At 43.6% G+C, this 16,557-nt stretch overlaps 1 protein-coding gene across 1 annotated transcript; it reads left to right on the forward strand.

The window, feature by feature from the left end:
• The first annotated feature begins 662 nt into the window (after window positions 1–662).
• Window positions 663–16,557, forward strand: LOC124694758. The gene is made up of 4 exons (XM_047227708.1): window positions 663–965; window positions 2,799–2,803; window positions 15,211–16,162; window positions 16,528–16,557. The coding sequence occupies exons 1-4, from the start codon at window positions 663–665 to the stop codon at window positions 16,555–16,557; spliced, it is 1,290 nt and encodes a 429-aa protein (XP_047083664.1).

Below are 16,557 nucleotides of genomic sequence, written 5' to 3' on the forward strand. Positions count from 1 at the left end.
CAGCCGGATCGCCGCATGGTGAGCTGCTGGTAGGCGCTCCGCCCTGGAGTCCAGATCGTGGTCCTTGTCCGGGCGGAAGCTGTCCGCGTCTAGCTTGTAGACCGAGCATCCCAGCTTGTAGTCGTGGACGATCAGATGGAGTCGTCCACGACGACGACGTCGATGCTCGCCTGCGCGGAGATGATGCTGTTCTTCGCCATCGGAGTCAGATCGCGGACGCTTCCCTATGCCACTCTACCGGCTGGCCCCGCCCGTAATCCGTGGACGTTTCTCTTTGATCTCGCTCGGTCAGTAGTCAGTACAAATGCCTCCACAAGCAAGCAACTGCGTGGTTAGGGCTCCTCGATGTCCTATGTGACACTCATGTACTTGTAGAGACCATACCATGCTTGTGAATCAGTTTTCCAGTCGAACACGGTCAGTAAATAAGAATCCTTCCAAAGCGAAACACACGGGTCCCAATTTCTTTCCTGTCAAGCCTCCTCCGTCAGTCCGTCTCCGTCTTTGTCTCCTCTTTCATGAGGATCGGAGGAGCCATAATAAGCTCAGCCTAGGTGTCGACGCTTGTCCTCACACGGGCGGAGCATCGGTTCAAGATTATATTTTCCTAGCGTTTTGTTCATCGACTCAAGGTGCCTTCTTTTTTTAGAGATCAGATCACCATGAAGTATAAGGGTCACCGTCGCCGCCACCGCCGTGATTTGCAGAAAGCAGCTGCCATTGGGGACAGGCTAAGCAAACTGCCCAATGACTTGCTCCTCAACATTCTGGAGAGGGTGGGTACACTTGATGCTGTGAGAACCTGCGTACTCTCGAAGCAAATGCGGAAGCTGCCCGCTATGCTCTCAGAGATCGTCATAGTTCCCAGGGACAGCGATTTGGTTCGAATGAATGGTGTTTTGGCTCAGCTGATAGACAAGATCCTTAGCACAAGGTCTCCACTGCTCACAATCAGGAAGCTGATGGTCAGATTCGTCTTGAATGGTGTCAGAATATGAGCGCGATTTCCGGAGGGCCATTGGGGGCGACCGGAGGACGGTTCTGGGCGATCTCTCCCGGAGACGACTCCGGTGAGGACGTGCCATCGACGCCGATCGGGCATGCATCTTCGTCGCCGACTGCGTTCTGCAGAACCCCGTCGGAGGAGAGATGCACATTGATGCCATCGGCTCTATAGGCCATCGCTCGCAGGTGGCAGAAGAGGCAGCGTCAGCGCGAGGCTGCGATGTTGCTTCGATCAGGTATGTCATCGTCCTCTTCTTCACCTTTGATTTCTGCCATTCCCTTTACAGGTAAACCGGAGAGGAGATGCAAGATTGTTACACCAATTCTGCCGCCCACTACCTTCCTCCTCGAATCTTTTGACGCGGAAGAATGGACTCAGGTGCAACGTAGGAGGAGGGTACGATCAGCATGGTGGCGCTGTCGAGCTCGTCGGCCGGCCAGATCTGGTTATGCTCAAGCAAAACGGTCGGATGCAGACTGTGTTTTTTCAAATAAACAGAATTTGGGCCATTTGGGCTCGTTGCCATCGATGAGCGTGTCTCGCGATCTGGATCGCATTGGTCGTATGGGCCATGATCTAATCAGCGATGAAACACCTAAACTACGAATCCCGCAATTTGCTCGTGGGGTTTCGTACGGTTTAGGTTTCTTTTCCTCCCGTGAGCCGCCAGCGCGTGTGGTGCCGCCGATCTCCTCTCCCTCTGTCCTGTCTATGGCCAATCGGGGAGGGTTCCCGAATCGTGGCCGTGTTCAGCATGGAGGACGTGGGGGCTCGGGTTGGCAGGAAGGCTTTGCCGGTGATGGAGGAGGCCGGGGAGGACGCGGTGGAAACTTTCATGAGGGTGGCCGTAGTGGAACTGCCGGAGATGCCTCAGGTAATGGTCAGGGCGGTGATCATACAGGCAATGTTTTTGCAGATGGTGTGTTCCGGGCAGGTCCGGGACGGCAATTCTCTGGCGGAGGACAAAGGAATTATCAGGGGTATAATGGCCGTGCTGATGCCCGTCGGAATTACGGATACAATGGCAACAACAATGTTCGGCGATTTGCATCAAATAGCAACTCAACTGGTTGGACGGGTAACGGTAGCGGCAGGTATGCTGCCAGTACCGTCGGTCTGACGGAGGTTCAGCAAAAGATGGTTGCTGATGCGGCAGAAGCCTTTGCTCATCAATTGGCTGGCAGCCCGGATCCAACACCGCCGAACACCCAGCAGGCGGCGCCCCAGCAAATGCACAAAGAAGCTACCATACCTGCGGGATCAGTGGTGGGGCGCCAACCTGGTTTTTCCAGGGCAACGCCAGCGCATATGCTAAATAACCAGGCTAATGTACAAGGGCAGCAACACCAGGGGGCTCAGAGGGCCGAACATGTACTTCTGGCTGTGGCTGGTTGTGTTACTGGTGGGGAGTTCGAGGGTCTAACAGAGGCGGAGTTTGTTGCAGCAACTAAGAAAAAAGGGCCAAGCTGTTTTCGTTGTCGACAGGTGGGACACTTCCTCAATGATTGTGAGGCGGTGTTGTGTGAGTGTTGTCAGAAACCGGAGCATGCTACAAAAGATTGTCCACTTCTCCGTGCTCCTAAACCTCGGATAGCTATGTATGGTATGGGTCACCCGGACCTAGCTTTTTGGGAACTACCTTTGTCTGCCTCGGTTAGGCCAAGGGTGGAAAATACTAGATTGGGAAGGGTGGAAGTGTCTGGTGGCGAGCTTTCTGTTGACCAATTGATTACACATTTGCAATGGATTGTCCTTGATCCTCATTATCAGTGGGAGGTGGAACAGATGGAAGATAAGGTGTTCAGAGTGAATTTCCCTAGTAAAGTGGAGTTAGTTAGAGTGCAACATTTTGGAAGGTTTCATGTTCCAGACTCAAGTATTGTTCTCTTATTTGATTTTTGGAAGAAGGAGACTCAACCTGCTTGGGTACCTGATGATGTGTGGGTAAGGGTGTATGGCCTGCCACCTGTAGCTCTTGATGATTATTTATCTCTTTGGGCACTTGGGGATGTTTTTGGTAAGACAAAAGATATTGATATTACCTTTACAAGGCAAAATAATGTGCTGCGTATGTTTATTATTTGTCTTGATATCAATCTTATACCTGACACATGGGATCTTAAGATCAAGCATGAATTCTTTCGGTTGAGGTTTGAGGTGGAGAGAGATCAACATACTAATAACAATGATGTTACTATGTCCGAGACGCCGGGGATGGTGGAGATGATGATTCTCATACCCATCTTCAGGATAAGGAAGGAAGGTCTGAGGCTGATCGAAATGTTAAAAGAACTAAAAACACCGGGGAAAAATCTGAGGAAAAAGAGATATCTAGTTCTCAGAAAAATTCAAATGCAAAGTCTGTTCATGAGCAAGAGTATAAGTCTGGTCAGGAAGGTGTTGGGGAAAATATGAGCAATATTGTTTCTGGTTCTAAGAATACACCAAGGTATGATGATGTATCTTTTTAGCTCATATAATGATTGTGTTAGTCCTAAGCTTTTATTCTCTTTGTTCAGTTCGGTTGTGGAGGAGAGTGATGGGTATGTGCCGATCTCTCCTTGCACTCATCAGAAATCTGCACCAGCTGAGACGCTGAAAAGGGTGTGTGACCCTTTGTCTCCGAGCGTCGGCGAAGGCGTTGCGAGCGCCGGCAAAGGAATGGCGAGTGGGGTGTCGATCAAGCCCTGGCTGCATGGCGCGTGCACCCCGAGGCATGCAGGTCTGGGCACGCCGGTATGCGGCTCGCATGCGCCAGGGAAGCCGTACGTTGCCTCTCCGTGCGGCCCAGGAACACCACGGACACCTGCAGCTGTGTCGCGCGGCCCAGCGTCGCCGGTGAATGGTGGTATGGCTGCAGCTCAGCCTACTTTGCATGGAGACAACAGTTCCATGCAAATGCCCAAGTCCACGATAATCACGTCCGTCAAACAGCTAAAGGTGAAAAAATCACAATTTGAATGTCTGGTTCCAAATTTTTTCTGACACAAATCCTAAGCAATCGAATCATGATTTACAGGGAGGTTCTGTACCTTCAAATATTATGGTTGGTATGAACAAGGAGGTGCCAAAGAATGTGCACTTTACTCAAGAGCAAATTGTTGCTTTTGGGGGAATTCAGGAGGAGTCGAGGCGGGATGTGCGGTCGAGTGGAAGACTGCGGTCTCAGCCTAATGCCGACATGACGCAAATGGAGAGGGCGATGATGATCGCCCACAAGCGTGCTGACACGCCAGTGATTGGTAAGTCTACACCGAAACCAACCTCCATTTTGTCTTTCTCCGATGATCAAATCATCGATAATGCTGTGTCATTGGGGGTTTCTTTGGGTAATTCTCATTCCGAATGCATCAAATCAGCAAAGCTAATAAAAGAATATGAGCTACATAGATCAATAGTTATGTTAAAATGTAATGATAATTTAGGAAAAAATATTGAAGACACTTCTATTTGTTTGGCGGTTTCACGAGCGTCTGAATTATGTGACGATTTGGAAGCGGAGGAGGACTTCATGAGAGATGAGGGTGTTGACATTCCTCAGGCTATTGCTACGGAGAGAAAAACTCGCAAGAAGAAATCGTATGACAAGAAAAATGTTAGGAGGAGTAACCGTATTAGAATTAAACCATCCAAATTACAATGACAAATCTTAAAGGAATGACATGGAATAGTGAGGGGTTTAGAGATCCAGGAAAACATCTTTTTGTGAAGGAATCGATAAGGGAGTATGACCTCGATTTTATTGCTTTACTTGAGACGAGACGGTCTAATTTTACGGTACATTTCTTACGGGATTTAGCAGCGGGGAAGGAGTTTGCATGGTTTTGCTTACCTCCTCATGGAAGATCGGGAGGTATTTTAGTAGGGATTAACACAACCACTTTGGTGGTTAATAGGGTGGATAGTGGAGACTACTGTGTGAAGTTGTCAATCACTTCTAAAATTGATGGGTTTCAGTGGCTGCTTGTGCCGGTGTATGGTACTGCACAAGATAAAAATAAATATGAATTTCTTGCAGAATTAGTGAGGACATGTGAATCTGAAACAATACCTTTGTTATTAGCCGGGGACTTTAATATTTTGAGAAAACCAGAGGATAAAAGTAATGACAATTTTAATCCACGCTGGCCTTTTATTTTTAATGCGATAATTGAGAATCTTAATCTACGGGAAATTGCCTTGTCTGGCCGGCAATTTACCTGGGCAAGTAGAAGAGAGACCCCTACATACGAAAAATTGGATAGAGTTCTTGCGAGTGTAGAGTGAGAACAGAAATTCCCCTTGGTCATTGTTCGGGCGTTAACTCGCTCTGGATCGGATCATACCCCGCTCTTGATAGACGCCGGGGTTCAGGCACATATAGGAAATAAACCGCGTTTCTCGTTTGAGTTGGCTTGGTTAGAACAGGACGGGTTCTATGAGCTCATTGCAACTGAATGGGCAGTCGGCCCTTTGGAAAAACACCAATTCAAACATGGCAAAACAAAATTAGGCATTTGCGCCGTTTTTTACGAGGTTGGGCAAAGAATTTAAGTGGAAAATATAAGAAGGAAAAGGAACGACTGTTAAACATTATAGACATGTTGGACATTAAGGGAGAAACAATGCCGTTGTCAATAGTGGAGCGCAATGAATTAAAACAAGCTAATGAAAAGTTGAATAAGCTCTGTCGCGAGGAAGAGATTAAATGGGCGCAAAGGGCTAAAGTAAAGTACATCCAGGAAGGGGGTGACAATACTAAATACTTTCATCTTAGAGCTAATGGGAAGCATAGAAAAAAGAAAATTTACCAACTTGAACAAGAAGAGGGTGTCATTGTCGGAGATGATAATCTGAGGGTATACATTTCAGAGTATTATAAAAAGTTGTTTGGTAATCCTGAGCCTAATTCGGTTTCGTTATATGAAGACAGAACCGAAGATATTCCGCAATTGTCAGCGGAGGAGAATAGAGTGTTAGTTGAGAACTTCTCGATGGAGGAGGTTCATGACGCTATTTTCCAAATGGAACATAATAAATCACCTGGACCGGATGGATTCCCTGCGGAGTTCTATCAACACTTTTGGGGGGTCATTAAAAATGATCTGATGGCTTTATTTGAGAGCTTTCAAAAGGGGGATTTGCCTCTATACAAGCTGAATTTTGGGGTGATTACTTTACTGCCTAAAAAAGAAAATGCAACTCAGATTCAACAATATATGCCCATATGCTTGCTCAATGTGAGTTTCAAATTTTTTACTAAAGTTGCGACAAACCGTACCACTGAGGTGGCGCAAAAAGTAATTCGACCTACACAGACGGTGTTTATTCCTGGAAGACATATTCTAGAGGGAGTGGTAGTTCTACATGAGACGATACATGAAATGCATAGAAGAAAACTTGATGGGGTGATTTTTAAAATTGACTTTGAAAAGGCGTATGATAAGGTTAAATGGCCCTTTTTGCAACAAGTTCTTCGTATGAAGGGTTTTGATCCTATTTGGTGCGATAGAATAAAACAATTTGTGCAGGGCGGTGATACGTCTCCAACGTATCGATAATTTCTTATGTTCCATGCTACATTATTGATGATATCTACATGTTTTATGCACATTATATGTCGTATTTACGCATTTTCTGGAACTAACCTATTAACAAGATGCCGAAGAGCCGATTCTTGTTTTCTTGCTGTTTTTGGTTTCAGAAATCCTAGTAACGAAATATTCTCGGAATTGGACGAAATCAACGCCCAGGGTCCTATTTTTGCACGAAGCTTCCAGAAGACCGAAGAGGAAAGGAAGTGGGGCCACGAGGCGCCGCCACAACAGGGCGGCGCGGCCTAGGTCTTGGCCGCGCGGCCCTCGTCATGTGGGGCCCTCGTGTGGCCCCCCGACTTGCCCTTCCGCCTACAAATAGCCTCCGTCGCGAAACCCCCGCATGCCGAGAGCCACGATACGGAAAACCTTCCGGAGACGCCGCCGCCGCGAATCCCATCTCGGCGGATTCGAGAGATCGCCTCCGGCACCCTCGCCGGAGAGGGGATTCATCTCCCGGAGGACTCTACACCGCCATGGTCGCCTCCGGAGTGATGAGTGAGTAGTTCACCCCTGGACTATGGGTCCATAGCAGTAGCTAGATGGTCGTCTTCTCCTAATTGTGCTTCATTGTTGGATCTTGTGAGCTGCCTAACATGATCAAGATCATCTATCCGTAATACTATATGTTGTGTTTGTCGGGATCCGATGAATAGAGAATACTATGTTATGGTGATTATCAATCTATTGTTTATGTGTTGTTTATGATCTTGCATGCTCTCCGTTATTAGTAGAGGCTCGGCCAAGTTTTTACTCTTAACTCCAAGAGGGAGTATTTATGCTCGATAGTGGGTTCATGCCTTCATTGACACCTGGGACGAGTGACGAAAGTTCTAAGGTTGTGATGTGCTTGTTGCCACTAGGGATAAAATATTGATTCTATGTCTAAGGATGTAGTTGTCGATTACATTACGCACCATACTTAATGCAATTGTCCGTTGCTTTGCAACTTAATACCGAATGGGGTTCGGATGATAACTCTGAAGGTGGACTTTTAGGCATAGATGCAGTTGGATGGCGGTCTATGTACTTTGTCGTAATGCCCAATTAAATCTCACTATATTTATCATATCATGTATATGCATTGTTATGCCCTTCTCTATTTGTCAATTGCCCGACTGTAATTTGTTCACCCAACATGCTTTTATCTTATGGGAGAGACACCTCTAGTGAACTGTGGACCCCGGTCCTATTCTTTACATCGCATACAATCTACTGCAATTTTTCTTTACTATTTTCTTCGCAAACAATCATCTTCCATACAATACGGTTAATCCTTTGTTACAGCAAGCCGGTGAGATTGACAACCTCACTGTTTCGTTGGGGCAAAGTACTTTGGTTGTGTTGTGCAGGTTCCACGTTGGCGCCGGAATCCTCGGTGTTGCGCCGCATCACATTTCGCCACCATCAACCTTCAACGTGCTTCTTGGCTCCTCCTGGTTCGATTAAACCTTGGTTTCTTTCTCGAGGGAAAACTTGCTACCGTGCGCATCATACCTTCCTCTTGGGGTTCCCAACGAACGTGTGAGTTACACGCCATCAAGCTCTTTTTCGGCGCCGTTGCCGGTGAGATCAAGACACGCTGCAAGGGGAGTCTCCACTTCTCAATCTCTTTACTTTGTTTTTGTCTTGCTTTATTTTATTTACTACTTTGTTTGCTGCACCTAAACAAAACACAAAAAAATTAGTTGCTAGTTTTACTTTATTTACTGTCTTGCTCTCTATATCAAAAACACAAAAAAATTAGTTACTCGTTTTTACTTTGTTTGCCTAGTTTACTTTTTGCTTATTGCATCATGTTTCCTTTTAATTTTACCACAAAAGACATACCGGTAGGACGTGGGTCTATAGTTGGGAGAAATAATATAGAAGAATTTTTCAATCATGTTAGTATTATCGAAGATTTTGAAGATAGACACTTGGTAGAACTTGCACCTACCTATGAAATTGCTGCTCGTCGCTTTAGTTCGTATGTTGGAAACTAAATTTGTTAATCTCAATCCTATAATCCAACACATGTTTCTTACACTCGGTGATATGGAAGAAGGGGAAAAGAAAGATTTTGTTTTAGAAACTCTTCTTAGAGAATTTGGTGGTCTAGCAAGAGAGGCTAGAAAGGTCTTTGCTAAATTTAATATGCTAGGTTCTCATACTAATTTTATTGGTCTCCTTGAAAAAATGGACATGGATAGAATAAGGTACACTAATAATATTAATGATGGTTGGGAGATCAAAGCACCAATACCATGTAAACTCCTAGCTATGAATGATGCACTAGAAAATAACTATGCTTGGTTTGTTCCTGAAAATTTGTTCGATGAGAATAGCAAGCCCAAGACTAATGAAAAGGGAGACTCTAAAACTTATGTATCCAATATACTATGCTTGGTTGAGAAAACTCCCAATACCCCTGGTTATGATGTTGATGCTTCTACTCTCGATGTTACTTGATTTGCACTTTCTGCGCCTAGCTGAAAGGCGTTAAAGAAAAGCGCTTCTTGGGAGATAACCCATGTGTTTATTTTACTACAGCAATTTTTGTTTTGTTGAGTCTTGGAAGTTGTTTACTACTGTAGCAACCTCTCCTTATCATGTTTTTGTGCCAAGTAAAGTTTCTATGTTATAGTTGATGTTATATTTGGGATCGCTGCGCGAGAAACAGCATTGCTGTCTCGTCACGAATCTGGGCACAAGTCTCTGTAGAAAATTCGAAAAAATCTGCCAATTTACGAGCGTGATCCTCGGATATGTACGCAACTTTCATTAGTTTTGAGTTTTTCCATTTGAGCAAGTCTGGTGCCATTTTAAAATTCGTCTTTACGGACTGTTCTGTTTTTGACAGATTCTGCCTTTTATTTCGCATTGCCTCTTTTGCTATGTTGGATGAATTTCTTTGATCCATTAATGTCCAGTAGCTTTATGCAATGTCCAGAAGTGAAAAGAATGTTTGTGTCACCTCTGAATATGTGAATTATTAATTGTGCACTAACCCTCTAATGAGTTTGCTTGAAGTTTGGTGTGAATGAAGTTTTCAAGGGTCAAGAGAGGAGTATGATATACTATGATCAAGAGGAGTGAAAGCTCTAAGCTTGGGGATGCCCCCGTGGTTCACCCCTGCATATTTTAAGAAGACTCAAGCGTCTAAGCTTGGGGATGCCCAAGGCATCCCCTTCTTCATCGACAACATCATCGGGTTCCTCCCTCGAAACTATATTTTTATTCAGTCACATCTTGTGTTCTTTACTTGGAGCGTCGGTTTGTTTTTGTTTTTGTTTTTGTTTGAATAAAATGGATCCTAGCATTCACTTTGTGGGAGAGAGACACGCTCCGCTGTTGCATATGGACAAATATGTCCTTAGGCTTTACTCATAATGTTCTTGGCGAAGTTTCTTCTTTGTTAAAATTGTTATATGGTTGGAATTGGAAAATGCTACATGTAGTAATTCTAAAATGTCTTCGATAATGTGATACTTGGCAATTGTTGTGCTCATGTTTAAGCTCTTGCATCATATACTTTGCACCTATTAATGAAGAAATACAAAGAGCTTGCTAAAATTTGATTTGCATATTTGGTCTCTCTAAGGTCTAGATAATATCTAGTATTAAGTTTTGAACAACAAGGAAGACGGTGTAGAGTCTTATAATGTTTACAATATGACTTTTATGTGAGTTTTGCTGCACCGGTTCATCCTTGAGTTTGCTTCAAATAACCTTGCTAGCCTAAACCTTGTATCGAGAGGGAATACTTCTCATGCATCCAAAATCCTTGAGCCAACTACTATGCCATTTGTGTCCACCATACCTACCTACTACATGGTATTTCTCCGCCATTCCAAAGTAAATTGCTTGAGTGCTACCTTTAAAATTCCATCATTCACCTTTGCAATATATAGCTCATGGGACAAAATAGCCTTAAAAACTATCGTAGTATTGAATATGTACTTATGCACTTTATCTCTTATTAAGTTGCTTGTTGTGCGATAACCATGCTTCTGGGGACACCATCAATTACTCTTTATTGAATATCATGTGAGTTGCTATGCATGTCCGTCTTGTCTGAAGTAAGAGGGATCTACCACCTTAATGGTTGGAGCATGCATATTGTTAGAGAAGAACATTGGGCCGCTAACTAAAGCCATGAATCATGGTTGAAGTTTCAGCTTTGGACATATATCCTCAATCTCATATGAGAATAATAATTGTTGCCACATGCTTATACATTAAAGAGGAGTCCATTATCTGTTGTCCATGTTGTCCCGGTATGGATGTCTAAGTTGAGAATAATCAAAAGCGAGAAATCCAAAATGCGAGCTTTCTCCTTAGACCTTTGTACGGGCGGCATGGAGGTACCCTTTGTGACACTTGGTTGAAACATGTGCATTGTGAAGATCCGGTAGTCCAAGCTAAGTAGGACAAGGTGCGGGCACTATTAGTACACTATGCATGAGGCTTGCAACTTGTAAGATATAATTTACATAACTCATATGCTTTATTACTACCGTTGACAAAATTGTTTCATGTTTTCAAAATAAAAGCTCTAGCACAAATATAGCAATCGATGCTTTCCTCTTTGAAGAACCTTTCTTTTACTTTTATTGTTGAGTCAGTTCACCTATCTCTCTCCACCTCAAGAAGCAAACACTTGTGTGAACTGTGCATTGATTCCTACATACTTGCATATTGCACTTGTTATATTACTTTATGCTGACAATATCCATGAGATATACATGTTATAAGTTGAAAGCAATCGCTGAAACTTAATCTTCCTTTGTGTTGCTTCAACACCTTTACTTTGATTTATTGCTTTATGAGTTAACTCTTATGCAAGACTTATTTATGCTTGTCTTGAAGTACTATTCATGAAAAGTCTTTGCTTTATGATTCACTTGTTTACTCATGTCATTACCATTGTTTTGATCGCTGCATTCATTACATATGTTTACAAATAGTATGATCAAGGTTATGATGGCATGTCACTTCGTAAATTATCTTTGTTATCGTTTTACTCCGCTCGGGACGAGCGTAACTAAGCTTGGGGATGCCGATACGTCTCCAACGTATCGATAATTTCTTATGTTCCATGCTACATTATTGATGATATCTACATGTTTTATGCACATTATATGTCGTATTTACGCATTTTCCGGAACTAACCTATTAACAAGATGCCGAAGAGCCAGTTGTTGTTTTCTGCTGTTTTTGGTTTCAGAAATCCTAGTAACGAAATATTCTCGGAATTGGACGAAATCAACGCCCAGGGTCCTATTTTTGCACGAAGCTTCCAGAAGACCGAAGAGGAAAGGAAGTGGGGCCACGAGGCGCCGCCACAACAGGCGGCGCGGCCTAGGTCTTGGCCGCGTGGCCTGTCATGTGGGGCCCTCGTGTGGCCCCCTGACTTGCCCTTCCGCCTACAAATAGCCTCCGTCGCGAAACCCCCAGTACCGAGAGCCACGATACGGAAAACCTTCCAAAGACGCCGCCGCCGCGAATCCCATCTCGGGGGATTCAGGAGATCGCCTCCGGCACCCTGGCCGGAGAGGGGATTCATCTCCCGGAGGACTCTACACCGCCATGGTCGCCTCCGGAGTGATGAGTGAGTAGTTCACCCCCGGACTATGGGTCCATAGCGATAGCTAGATGGTCGTCTTCTCCTAATTGTGCTTCATTGTTGGATCTTGTGAGCTGCCTAACATGATCAAGATCATCTATCCGTAATACTATATGTTGTGTTTGTCGGGATCCGATGAATAGAGAATACTATGTTATGGTGATTATCAATCTATTGTTTATGTGTTGTTTATGATCTTGCATGCTCTCCGTTATTAGTAGAGGCTCGGCCAAGTTTTTACTCTTAACTCCAAGAGGGAGTATTTATGCTCGATAGTGGGTTCATGCCTTCATTGACACCTGGGACGATGGACGGAAAGTTCTAAGGTTGTGATGTGCTTGTTGCCACTAGGGATAAAACATTGATTCTATGTCTAAGGATGTAGTTGTCGATTACATTACGCACCATACTTAATGCAATTGTCTGTTGCTTTGCAACTTAATACCGAATGGGGTTCGGATGATAACCTCGAAGGTGGACTTTTTAGGCATAGATGCGGTTGGATGGCGGTCTATGTACTTTGTCGTAATGCCCAATTAAATCTCACTATATTTATCATATCATGTATATGCATTGTTATGCCCTTCTCTATTTGTCAATTGCCCGACTGTAATTTGTTCACCCAACATGCTTTTATCTTATGGGAGGGACACCTCTAGTGAACTGTGGACCCCGGTCCTATTCTTTACATCGCATACAATTTACTGCAATTGTTCTTTACTATTTTCTTCGCAAACAATCATCTTCCACACAATACGGTTAATCCTTTGTTACAGAGCAAGCCGGTGAGATTGACAACCTCACCTGTTTCGTTGGGGCAAAGTACTTTGGTTGTGTTGTGCAGGTTCCACGTTGGCGCCGGAATCCCCGGTGTTGCGCCGCATCACATTTCGCCACCATCAACCTTCAACGTGCTTCTTGGCTCCTCCTGGTTCGATTAAACCTTGGTTTCTTTCTGAGGGAAAACTTGCTACTGTGCGCATCATACCTTCCTCTTGGGGTTCCCAACGAACGTGTGAGTTACACGCCATCAGGCGGGAGTGTTGGTATAAGGGTCAACGATGTTATTGGGCATAATTTTCAAACCAGGAAGGGATTACGCCAGGGAGACCCTTTATCCCCAATTCTTTTCAATATTGTCGCTGATATGTTAGCGATTCTGATTGTGAGGGCTAAGGATGATGGTAAAGTAGGGAGTTTGTTGCCTCATCTCATTGACGGTGGAATCTCTATTTTACAGTATGTGGATGATATAATTTTATTTTTGGAACATGATATTGCTAAGGCAGTTAATATGAAATTAATCCTATGCATTTTTGAACAACTATCGGGTTTAAAGATAAACTTCCGTAAGAGTGAAATATTTGCATTTGGCAAGGCAAAGGATACAGAGGAACAGTACAGACACATTTTTGGGTGTGAGTCTGGAACTTTACCATTGAAGTACTTAGGGATTCCGGTACATTATAGGACTTTGAGGAATGCGGAGTGGAATCCTATAGAAGCGAGGTTTGCCTCTAAATTGGGGTGTTGGCGTAGTAAATTGTTGTCTTATGGTGATAGGTTGGTTCTCATTAATTCGGTTATCACAAGTCTTCCAATGTTTATGCTTTCATTCTTGGAAATCCCAATTGGGGTGAGGAAGAGGTTAGATTTTTATAGATCCAATTTTTTCTGGCAATCTCATGAACACAAGAAAAAATATAGACTATCTAGATGGAATATTCTGTGTAGACCAAAGGATCAAGGTGGGTTGGGAATTGAAGTATTGGAATTAAAGAACAAATGTTTAGTAAGAAAATGGCTGTTTAAACTTCTTTCAGAGGAGGGTATGTGGCAGCAGCTTTTATGTAACAAGTACCTTAAAAATAAAACACTTGCACAAGTGGAAGTCAAACCGACTGATTCTCCTTTTTGGAAGGGTCTGATGCATGTTAAAGATGATTTCTTCCAGAGAGGTTATTTCCGAGTAGGGGATGGAACATCTGTTAGGTTCTGGGAGGATGTGTGGTTGGGAGATACTCCACTATCCCATCAATATCCGGCATTATATAATATTGTTCAACATAAGAATGTGTTAATATCGACTGTGTTTGCTACTAATCCTATTAATTTTCTTTTAGAAGAGGGTTGAATGATAATAAGTGGATACAGTGGTTACATCTATGCCAACGATTAATTACAATTGAATTAACATATGAGCCTGATAAGTTTATTTGGAAGCTTACGGATTCGGGTATTTTTTTCGGTCAAGTCTATGTACCTTGATTGGATGAATGGCCATACTATTTATCTTCGCAGATATTTATGGAAGATAAAGATTCCATTAAAAGTTAAAAAATTTATGTGGTTCCTTAGTAATAAAGTGCTTTTAACTAAGGATAATTTAGCTAAACGGAAGTGGAAAGGATGTCAAAAATGTTGTTTTTGTGATTCCACAGAAACTGTTAATCATTTTTTTCTTCAGTGTCCTTTTGCGAAGATAATTTGGCGTATGATGTACCTTGCTTATAACATTCCTCCACCAGCTAATATTACTAATATGTTTGGTAGATGGCTGAATGGGGTAAGGAAAGAAGACAAACAGAAAATTCGAATTGGTGTTTCAGCTCTTTGTTGAGCGATTTGGAAAACTAGAAATGATATTATCTTTAACAAACAAAGTGGAACTAATTTTTTGCAGGTTATCCGGCGAGCTGCCCATTCAATTCAACTATGGGTTTTACTTCTCCCACTGGAGCAGCGGGAGGATATGGTTATTGGATGCAACCGGATGCTAGTGGTTGCTCAGGACTTCTTTTTCCAGGCTACTGGGTGGCGGCATCTTAATAGAATAGCAAATGCATAGCTTTTCTGTTTGCCATATTTTCAGCTGGTTGATTCTTGTATCGACCTTAGCTATTCTGTGATTGTAATAAGTGACTATGAATTGGTTGCGACTTCATACTTGGTTTTAATAAAGCAAGCCGTGTGCATCTATTGATGCAGAGGCTGGAGCTATGCTCCTTTATCGAAAAAAAAAGATTCGTCTTGACTCCTAACGATTGTCGCTCAATTGGCAAATCTGTTGGCATGGCGATGGCGACGCAGATACTGGACAAAGCTGAGTTTGAAGTCGTGACGCCCCAGAATTCTTTTTATTGCACTCATGCCGATTTCCTGAACTTTGGCAAGCAGTTCAGTACGTTTGTTGCTGATTGTCAGGATGCATTTGCTGGTCTCACGCGACTTAAACTGCAGAATATGAGGTTTGGTGAATCAGACATACCCAATATCCTTAGCACTTGCAAGCTGCTGGAGTCATTGTCTTTCTTCGAGTGTGATGCGGGGTTTCGGTTGGTGCTGCATGTTGAACATGCTAGACTCATTGAGATTGATATTACCTATGGGGAATTCAAAACCGTGGAGCTCGACTGTCGAAAGCTCCAACGAATGAGGTACGATAATTGGCCCTGTGATGAAAAGCCCTTGGTTCTTGGTTTTGTCCCTCAGCTTTCAAAGCTAAGCCTTGCTAATGAAGGTCTTCCAGACATGACCCTCATGATAAGCCAGCTGCTTGCTAATGCCCCCGCTGTAAGAGATCTGTATCTTGATTTTCGAAGTGAAAAGATTTGGATTCAACCAGAATGCCCTAGAGTGCTCGCTCCTCTGCTCGGCCAACTGCAGTCTGTGAATCTGGACAATCTTCCGGAAGAATGTGCTATCGCTTGGACAATGTTCCTTCTTCAAGCTGCACCATCCGTAGAGGACCTTTGCATCTCTGTACGGGATCACAAGTGTGGAAGTGAGTCACAAAAGACTCGCACCAAGAAAACGGATGTGAAGTGGGAGCAATCTGGTCCAAAGTTCAAGCACAAGAATCTTGGCAAGCTAACCATCTATGGCTTCGAGTTTGACGGCAACTTCATGAGATACATCAGGCGTGCCATGGAAGCTGCGGTGAACATCAAGGAGGTGTCTCTACATGACAGGAAGGTGTGCAAACCCTGCGGTGACATGTTTCCTCACGCCGTGGTTCGTCCTTCTACGTATCCACGAAGTTGCGAGGAAAAGGATTCATTGAGGAACAAGATCACTGAGGCATCGGTGATGATGGCTTCCCCTGCTGTGATTCAATTCTGCACATAAGTTCTATTTAAGTCAACAAATATTTTGCGGCATCACCATGATCTACTCTCCATGTGCTTTGAGCGAGTCCCACTGCCACTAATCAATTTTGGCTTGTCTCATATGCTTCTACGTGAATAGTAAAGTCAAATAAAATAGCAAAAAATATTTAAAAAACTATTTTTTTACAATGACCATGAATGTTTGTTCTAACTGTACACAAAATTTCGCAGGGGAAAGGCATGTGTAGTGGTAGTATGTGA

The sequence above is a fragment of the Lolium rigidum genome, chromosome 3 (genome assembly GCF_022539505.1).
Source record: "Lolium rigidum isolate FL_2022 chromosome 3, APGP_CSIRO_Lrig_0.1, whole genome shotgun sequence".
Taxonomy (NCBI): Eukaryota; Viridiplantae; Streptophyta; class Magnoliopsida; order Poales; family Poaceae; genus Lolium; species Lolium rigidum.